The sequence below is a fragment of the Nanorana parkeri genome, unplaced genomic scaffold (assembly GCF_000935625.1).
Source record: "Nanorana parkeri isolate BGI_ZX_2015 unplaced genomic scaffold, ASM93562v1 scaffold950, whole genome shotgun sequence".
NCBI classification, from domain to species: domain Eukaryota; kingdom Metazoa; phylum Chordata; class Amphibia; order Anura; family Dicroglossidae; genus Nanorana; species Nanorana parkeri.
The window spans coordinates 424,252-434,480 of NW_017307218.1; the positions used below are offsets into that span (position 1 = coordinate 424,252).

The 10,229-nt window shown below is 44.2% G+C and overlaps 1 protein-coding gene across 3 annotated transcripts in view; it reads right to left on the reverse strand.

Moving 5' to 3' along the window:
- The window catches only part of BEAN1 (brain expressed, associated with NEDD4, 1), a 36,576-nt gene that overhangs the window by 23,382 nt on the left and 2,965 nt on the right, over nucleotides 1-10,229 (reverse strand). Inside the window, exon 2 of one of the 3 annotated variants that reach the window (XM_018566453.1) lies at nucleotides 4,239-4,371. In XM_018566453.1, coding sequence (XP_018421955.1) covers nucleotides 4,239-4,371 — 133 coding nt within the window. Of the gene's footprint in view, nucleotides 1-4,238; nucleotides 4,387-10,229 lie in introns of those variants that run through there. The other 2 variants (XM_018566451.1, XM_018566452.1) reach the window with 2 other exon arrangements.

Below are 10,229 nucleotides of genomic sequence, written 5' to 3' on the forward strand. Positions count from 1 at the left end.
GGGGGGGATAGAAAGCATTGGGATCTCATCTTGGGGCACTAAAGACAGTGGGGACATGTGTGGAGAAGGAAATAAAGGTAGAGAAGAGACACATGACAGTGAGTTATCAGGACTGTTTGGATCAGGATTGTATAAAGTAGAGGTGCAGATTTCTGCATCAGCTGACACACAAACAAGTAAAGGAATTGGGGTGTAGGGAAGAAGCTGGGACATCCAATGGGATTTTAACTCTTTAAAGAAAGATCAGGCGCATTTTCACTTTATGCTTAGGATTCTGCCTGCACCATGAAAGCCAGAGGCTTCCAGACATTATTCAGGTGTCTGTGCTTGCAACATCATGTGCTCTGGAAGATCTGGCACATCAATACACTGGAAAAAGAGGGGAGTGATGCCAGTGGAGGACAAGGCACCAAGGAGGCTCTGAGAACATTGAGCAGAAAGAACTGAGAGCACAGAAGAGGAACCCCTGAGAAAACACTGGGGAGAAGGAATAGAGGAGAGCACTGACTTTGGGCTGGAGAGAGAACTGGTGTTGAGGGTTGCATTGAAGCACAGGAACAAATCAGGAAAGTGAGCATTCTGAGGATATGAGTGGAAGAATGGACGCAGAGCAGACAGCCAGTAGAAGAAAGCTGAGGAGAAAGTGCTAAAGTGGAGGGGTGTGCAGTAGTGAGAATCACAGACAGCAGAGGGGTTGAGAAGGGACCACAAAGAAGCAGAGTATAAACGTGCCCACTGACACTGGAGAACATCCAAATTTGTGGTGGCCCCTCTGTGACACTAGCAGACTTTGACCTAATTACTCAATTCCCTCAAAACAGCCAGCACCTGCAAAACTCCCTCCTTCATGGGTATGTTGTGAACGTGTATGGTTTGTAGGACAAATGTTCATTAGGATCCACTATCTAATGCCTGTAGGTGGATTTTATATAAAGAAGATCGGAGAAAGGAGAAGTAAAATGTTGAGAAATAAAGTGCCATCAAATGGGGAAGAGTCCTTATTGGTAACAATAAAAGCATCTAACATGTTTCAGGAGCAAACACAGACCCCCTTCACCACAGCTTCAGGTGTCATTCACAAGGGGAATCCCTTGGGGAATGAAAAATAGAAGAAGAAATCACCGGCACACCAATATCCGCTCTACCATTCTATCTTTATTGATGTTGGATAGTCATATCATCACATTGAAAGGCAATGTTTTGGAACTGAAGAGGTTCCTTCATCAGGCAAACAATTTGTTTGCCTGACAAAGAAACCTATTTGGTTCCAAAAGACTTTTAAATGATAGAATGGATATTGGTGTGTCAGGGGCTTCTTTTACTGATTTCGCGCTGCTCCATTCTCAGTAACTGCAGCACCCACCCAAAGATCACGGGTTGTTATCAGTAGTGATGAGCTCGGGCGTGTTCGCAAGCGCCTCGTGCCGAGCCGCCAGGAAGCTGTCAGCGCTCAGGGCCAATCACAGGCACTGAGACATGTTCCCGGTCCGCAGCTGCATAGATCGGAAAATGGCTCAGTGCCTGTGATTGGCCCTGCGCGCTGACGGCTTCCTGGCGGGCTCGGCACCAGGCGCTTGCGAACACGCCGGAGCTCATCACTAGTTATCAGTCAGGAGTGCGATGAGACTATACATTTCCCTTGGGGAATGGCCTCAGGGAAAGTTACAACGATAGTGACCACAAATACGAGAGCACATGCAGCAGTCAGCAATTGGGAACCTCCTGAAGAAGGGGGTCGGTGTTTGCCCCTGAATGCGTTGACACTTTGATGCTTTCATTTCTTGCAATAAAAACATCTTTGGACTCATTTTGTGCCACCTCTGTTTTTTTTGTCCTAGTCAACTTCTCCAGAACCCCCTCCAGCCTTCTGTGGGGGTTCTAGTAGGTGGAATGCAGCCACTACCAAGCACTCAAGCCCCACAAAAGAAACCCACATTGCAACCATGGGATGTTAACACTCACAGATCTCAGTGATGTCACTCTTCCTTGCATAAGAAACAGGAAGTGACTTTTTTGCTTCGTATTATATTAGATGGAAATTGGGTGATCCTGCTCCTGATTCAACAGTGTAATTTAGGGTCACCCCTAGAGAAAGGAGGGGTGATAAATGCTACTAGTCATTCTTATCACACAACTTCTGACATGTTGAACAATCTCTCTATATAAAGGCCTATTCTTCCCTCTTCTTACTTCAGCATGTATCCGCTGTTGGACAAGTCTCAAGGTGGTGTTCGGTCGGTCCCTGAGCTTTAAGGGGCTAGCAGATGTCTTCCACCTGTAATTGCTGGGAAGACATCTGCGTATCTATGGCCAGCCTAACTCCCTACCATCTACTGTACGGCTTTATATGACCAGAACCTGCATCTGGGAAACACATTTTTGCCTGGAGATTTTATTCTGGCCCTTTATGCATACAGCTTTTCCCTTTTGACGAGGATGTGCCTGCAATTATTTTTCTTGTAAAGCAATTTATTTCCATTTTATAAGCCCATTTGGACATTACAAGCCACAGATAAAACAAATCCTTACACTTGTAATTTTTTTTGCAAGCTGCTAAGTGCTGCAATTAATTAATTCCATTATAAAATTACCCTACTAATTACTTGAAAAAAATAGCTTTTCTTGCTAGAAATACTCGGAGGGATCAGTTGGCATCTGCTGCTTTTTGCTGCCTTCTTCTCCCTGGGAAATATCACATTAGCCTCCTAAAAACAAGTTTTAGAAGAAAGTGATGATGAGAAAAGGGAAGGGAGGGCTGACATGCAATGTCTGGGATTGAACGGGGTGTATTATGTGTTTGGGCTAGCTTCATTTCCTAAAAAAATATAATTTTGTTAACCAGTACATAAATGGGTGTGGTAGGGTGGGGGTGCTTTAGTTTCTTTGTGACTCCAGTCTAAAGTTTAAAATGTGGACTAATGAAGTATTAACACATTCTTAAAAGTCAGTAAATAGGCTGTAAAATAAGCCTTTGCTGCAGGCACTGTGGAGCAAAAAATCCTCAGAGTTCACAGTAGTTGTAAAGTCATTCTTCTCAGCTCCCCCTGCTCTCTCCTCCCAGTAGTGACTTAGCAGCTCAGCTCACCCTGATCCTCCCTCCCAGTAGTGACTCAGCAGCTCAGCTCACCCTGATTCCCCCTCCCAGTAGTGATGCCTTCTCAACCTGATCCCCCCCTCCCAGTAGTGATGCCATCTCCTCACCCTCATCCCCCTCCCAGTAGTGATGCAGCAGCTCAGCTTACCCTTATCGTCCCTGTAGTGACTCAGCAGCTCGGCTCACCCTTATCATCCCTCCTCCCAGTAGTGACTCACTAGCTCAGCTCACCCTGATATTCACTCCCAGTAGTGACTCAGCAGCTCAGCTCACCCTGCTCCCTCCTCCCAATAGTGACACACTAGCTCAGCTCACCCTGATCCTCCCTCCCAGTAGTGACTCAGCATCTCAGCTCACCCTGCTCCCTCCTCCCAATAGTGACACAACAGCTTAGTTCACTCTGATCCCTCCCTCTCAGTAGTGACTCAGCAGCTCAGCTCACCCGGATCCTCCCTCCCAGTAGTGACTCAGCAACTCAGCTCACTCTGATCCCTCCATCCATCCCAGTAGTGACTCAGCAGCTCAGCTCACCCTGCACTCTCCTTTCAGAAGTGACCCAGCAGCTCAGCTCTCGCTGCTCTACCTCCTAGCAATTTTTATGTATGCTGTGTGAATATGAACACAAACATATAGAGGGTTTTTATTAAATTTAACTGCAAAAGTGGAAATACACTTACAATACACAATCCCATTTGCCCCGCGAATCTCTGTAGATGTCCGTTCTGTGCGAATAGAGGCAAAAATGGCTGAATGTAATGTAATGTAACACTGCATTGTGGTCACTAGATGACACTGAGGAATGTAGGACATAATTATTTCTTTCCTATGCTCCTCAGCTCCATCTAGTGGCCATAATGCGGTGTTACATTACATTACATTCAACCTGAAAAGAAAAGTATATTAAGAATGTTAATTTTTGTCTCTATTTGCACAGAATGAACATTCGCAGACATATTAACAAATGGCTCTATGAATTATTGATAAATAGACCTCTTTAAGTTTGACCCCTGCACTGGGTTTGCCAGTGAAAAGAAGACTCAGTATAGTGCAGACACCGTTCAGATTTCTCATTTGCAAACCATTTATCAAGATTAAATGTTATCAGGAGACTCTAGACCGCCTGTCTCCATTGAAACAGACTTACTTGTGCATGTGACTTTGATGGACATGTAATCTGTCCAGAGGACCCGAGAGCAAGAAGTCATCCAACGCCTGAGGCTTGGCAATACACGTCACTTCCTTTCTGAGGAGTTGCTTTTCTCTGCTCCCGGGATGAGCTAAAAAACAGAAAACTGACAGCACGTGATAAATAAATAAGAAGACAATTATATTATTTCCTAAGTATAACACCAAGTGGGCGGCATTCAGCAGGTTGGGGGCAACCAAATAAAAGAAAGCAAAAATAAAATGAAAATAGACCAGATACAATTTTAGTCGCTTAGGGTCAGGAGAGATTCAAGTAGAGCAGCCAATGCGTTTCGGGAGTCCAATACACACCCCCTTCATCAGGGCTAGGGTAAAACACAAGGGAACACCAGGAATATATATATAAGAAATTACTGCATAAGATTGAAACTTAGTTGATACATCAGAAATGTCCGGCAGCACATGGAAATTAGATGAGTATAACAAAATAATAAAAACATCCATCAAAGTATTGCACTTCTATATGTGTTTTGGACCCTGTTGGCTACTTTACATGAATGCCCCCTGACCTGGAATAAATATGTATCTGGACTATTTAATTGATGCGGCCCTTCAATTTCTACATCTATTGTGTTCATTGTCGTGCCAAGGATACGGTGAAGATCCTTTGGCTTGTGGAAGCTGCCTACCCATCAGCCAGATTACACATATTCACACCACTTTACCATTATGGGATGAGAAACACCAAGAGAATAACCACACAGGTCCAGCACTTCCTCTCCACTTCCAAATATTGCTAAAGTACAGTTGCTGGAGGACATTAGGCACTCACTGAATGCTTTCATTTGCTGCCGGCTTTTTAAAACTGGGGCCTGGACAAAGGTCTGGACTGGCCGGTTTTGTACTATGCTGGATCCTTCAAAAACCCTATAAAGGATCCTGCATGGGGGGCAGTGATCACACCACTCAGTATAAGGCCCAGTGAGGTATGTTGCATAAGAAGAGAGAAGCCAGGAACCCAGACATTTTGTAGGGTTGGGATTCTCCTGCCTGGTCATACAGACTTAAAGAAGCCTGTTGGGTGGTCATACTTGCTGGACCCAATCTAAAACTGACCAATCACTTTTGAGTGGACTAGGGATGTTCAGATACCAAGTACCGTACTTGGTACAAGTACAGATACTTTTCCATTTTTCCAAGACTAGACTAGAGAAAAATTCAAAAGTTAGGAGGCAGCTGTCATTTTTAGGAAGCATACAGGGCTCCTGGGATTTGTACATCTCTGTTTTAATGTATGTTTCTTTTTTTTTTTTTATAAATATATATTAGGGATGCACCGATACCATTTTTTCCAAGTACAAGTACTGGTACACTTTTGTTTATTGTCATGTGACAGTTTTTCTAAAACAATACAGACTAATGATTTCAGGACAGTGGTGGAGCACCAGGTCCCAACTGCAACCTCTGCAACACTGGTAGTTCTTGAAGAAAAAGTATCTGCACTGGTATCTGAACATCCCTAAAGTGGACCTATTCTTGGTACATACCACCAAACTGAAAACTGATGCTTGAATTACTTACTATTAGGCATTAACTACTATTAATGAATTAGGCAATACAGCATACCTGTCCAGGAGCCCGTTTTAGCAAGGAATAGTTCTATTTCCTTGAAGAAGAATTCCTGGAAAAATCAATAACTTACCCTTGCAGTGAGGCTCCCCAAATAAAGCAACAACTCAAATAAAGCAGTTTTACTCACCTGATCCTTGGTCCCTTGGTAGTCAGTGCTCACCTGTCTCCGCTCCGGCTATGGAATGTCCCTCAGAGTCATGATGTCTAATGCAGGTCAATGGACCTGCATAAGACATGATGATATCAGCGTTCCTTAGTCCACTGGAGCCCAGGGAAGGAGAAGCTGTGAGGACTGTTCTAGCAGCCCAAAGGGAGCCTGCGTGATTTCGTTAAAAGGTATTTATTGGTACAAAAATATCAAAAAGGAAGAATGTGAACACCATCATCAATTCACTATCAACAAGTTAAAAATGACACACATTGTCTGCAGACTTCAAACATACTCTAGTTGAAAGGGTTAACCACATATAGTATTAGTATATATCATCAGATACAACACAGGTGAAAGGGGGAGTATAGGGCTCTCACACTGCCTTGGCTGCCAACCCGCATCCAAGAGATGTTCGTCCTTTAATTCCCTTGAGGTGAATGATGTGCACCTTCCATCCCTTGTGTGTATGTGGTCACAGCTATACACGAACAGGCTGCCACCCTGTATAATTTGGACCATCCTATTCAAGACCATCTGGTCAGAAATTCTCTATCACAGAACCCGATAGTCAAAAAATAATGCCACAGAACACAAAAATAATGAAAGATGTAGGGAGTTATGCACTCTGTAACAATTCAGTTCAGAAGAGGCAAATTAATTGTTTCTTGGTAAATGGAACCCAGTGTAAGATAACTGTCCATGCTCATAACTCCTCCATGGCACTAATCCTTTAATTCCAACTAGAGTATGTTTGAAGTCTGCAGACAATGTGTGTCATTTTTAACTTGTTGATAGTGAATTGATGATGGTGTTCACATTCTTCCTTTTTGAGATTTTTGTACCAATTTTACCAATTTTTGTACCTTTTAACGAAATCACGCACAAACCTGTCCGTCCCGTTCCATTAATGACCGCTTGACCTGGCCACTCCCTTTTTGGCTAGATCACCCCTTTTTTTTTTTGCTGCCTATTTGGTCATGGTCCTGGTAGACGGACCCAATACTCTATAAAGGGGCATCACTGCTAGAGGTCGGATCTCCAGGAGAAAAATCTATTTTTTAAAAACCCTTGCAGTGGGGCTACCCTCACACTGCCAGGGTTAAGTACTTGTTTTTTCTAGGGGCTGGAGTAAAGCAGATTTACTTACCTGGTCCCCAAGGCCAGCGCTCTCCTCTTCTCCCCCTCCACACCGGTTGGTACAGTGCCCCTCAGCGTCCCCACATCTAATGCAGATCTATGGAACCTATATTAGAGATGATGATATCATTGAACCTTAGACCGCCAGAGCCCAGAGAAGAAGAGGCTGTGGGGACTGGTCTAGCAGTCCGGACCAAGGATCAGGTAAGTAAATGTGCTTTATTCGGGTCCCCTATACAAGAAAAGCACTTAACACTTGCAGCGGGGCTACCTTAACACTGCAAGGGTTAAGTGCTCATTTTGTTCTAGGGAAAGTTTTTGATTATCCCGGAGATCTTATTTCAACCACACAACTAATAAAACATGATTTGTTGCTGATAGTCTGGAGTTCTGAGAACACTTTTTTCCCCCAAGCACTGTGAATATAAAGGTCAGCAAAATAGCAGAAGCACCAAGTAGCACATATGGGATCTTGGCCAATCAATGGCTTGATTACATTAACAGTAACAATTTCTTAAATAACATTAGCAGTTCACTGATTGATTACAGGTGCTACCTAAAGGTCAGCTAAGCCAAAACTTCAAAGACATATTATTTGTGCGAGGGACTTAGGGGCCAATTTAAATCAGATGTGGGTCAGGTGGGGGCCGGGACCCCTCCCACTTTCACGTAGATCTAAGGTGCCCATACACCTGCCGATTATCGTATGATAATCGCAGGTGATCCTGCGATCGTACGATAATCGGCAGGTGTATGGAAGGCGTGCGACCGTTTCTACTGTACGGTTGCACTTCTTTTGTCTTCCGAGCAAGGAAAACCTGCCGAAAATCGTAAGACAAATCCTGAACGGGCCGGTGTACGGTTTTCGTACGGCGGCCCCATCCTGCGCCGGTTATCGCAAGGTTGGATCAGCAGTAATTAAAAGAAAGCACCTGTACGAATTACGGTAATCGACTGCACGTATTTTCGTCTGCGCATGTGCAGTGTAAATCATACAAATTTTGATGTACGGAAACGTCACCAACCTTGCGAAAATCGTACGATCGACCAAAATTTTCTAACCTGCTGGTTAGTCAAGAGTCGTATGATTGTTCTGTATTTGCGGTTGTAAACTGCCCATCAACCTTACGAATATCGGACGAAAACGCGATCACATACGAAAATCGGCAGATATTCGTAAGGTGTATGGGCACCTTAACTGTTAGGCCATACAAAGTGAATAAGTGTTTTAAATTGGCCAACAGTGTAATGGGGGAAGGGGGAATTTGGTCCTATACATGGGCCCCTTAGTAACTCTGCCACTGGTTTGGCATGTTGGCTTATTAGGAACTCCAGCAGAAAGATCTCTGCACTTGAGTTCCCAGCTCCGCCCACTGATGGGGTATTGCCCTCCCTATCCCTCCCACCATATCATTCTTCATCTGTTTCGGCAGGCAATTCCCCAAAAAATAAAATAAAACATTAAATCTACTGTGTGTCTGCCCGCCGGAGCCAGCTGCCTGCTTGGCATAATATACTCCTCGCATGATGTTCATTTTCCATTTCACTCTCTAAGCATGAGATAATGAGCCTGTATGCCTGGCTCCGGAGATAGACAAAGCCTTGATTTGAAAGGACAATTACATTAGACCGTTCGGTTACTCTGCCCGTCTATTCCAAATGTCATTACAGCTCCTTGCATACAGCAAACAAACTCATTTACAGAACGGGCACCTAGACAGTTCCATGGAGGCGGAGGGTCAGACGTGGATAAATATTTCATTGAATGTTTGGACAGAGCAGATCTGAAAGGAAAAAGACACGTGCTTCCTCTAGTAAATCATATTTACCATAAGTGAGGCTCCATTCTTTTTACAATATTGATGATAAGACGGGAGAGCAAAATCATCAACTCTCTATATATATAGCAAATATTAAAGCGGAAATTTAGCTTATTCTATGTTGTCGTAAAACAGCAGAAAAGTCCAAGAAATTCCAATCTGTAATATACTTGATATGCTATTATAAGTGTATATATAGCCCAAACCTTTTTCTTTGTCTTGGATAGTAGTGGGGATTGGTTAAAAGTAGTGATGCACCGATATCGATAGTAGTATTGGTGCTGTTACCGAGTCAAATGTCCGATACTTAACCCCGATACTATAACGTCCGGTTAGAGGGAGATCTCCCTCTGACCGGCAGTGCCGCGAGGGAGCATGAAGTCGCCTTTCTAGCCAATCATGACCCGCCTCATGGCTTCCTAAATGGCTAGGAAGCCAGCTTCACTTGTTGCTAGGCAGCCTGCAACATATTTTAGCATCCCAAAAAAGGCCAAAGGAAGTGAAAGGAACTCTCTACAGTGAGGCGGATTCCCTCTTAGAGAGCTTTCACCAGAACTGGTGTCCCTATTGGAGGATTTACCTTCAATACATATGTTCAGCAACATATGGGCCCAACTGAACTTTTAGTTTAATTTAGCTAAAGGTGTACAAAGTCTTTCAGTGGATATCTTTAGAAAACAATCACAGGCTGAGTATAAAAAGCCTGTCCCCTGCTAGAGAAGGTCTATTGCTCTCTGTGTGGAACCAGTGGGGAAGTTAAGCATACCCCCTAATGATCTAGAACTGGAACCCTCTAAATTAGCTGGGAGCATGAGCTTTGCTAACTGCAGAGCCATAGGTCTGACTCAGTAGGGGCTGTGTCAGACCTCTGCAGAGATTTCACAAGGTCATTGTCGTGGTAACACCTCACACATGGGCAGCACATTGTAGATGCATGGTCTGGGTCGATCATGTTATTGCAATGTGTTTTCATTGACTGTACTTAAAGAAGAAAAAGCTGATGGAACTTTACTAAATAGGGCAGACGGACTTTGTCTGGAGCAGGCCTTAAACTTTTTCCACTTGTGACCCCTTTTTGGCTGAGGAGATTTTTACGTGACCCCAGCGTCAGACGGTGTCTCATCCCTCTTTCCCCCCCAGCGTTGGTCGTGTCTCTGTCCTCCTCTCCCCCCCTAGCGTTGGTCGGTGTCTCTCTCCTCCTCTCCCCCCCTAGCGTTGGTCGGTGTCTCTCTCCTCCTCTCCCCCCCTA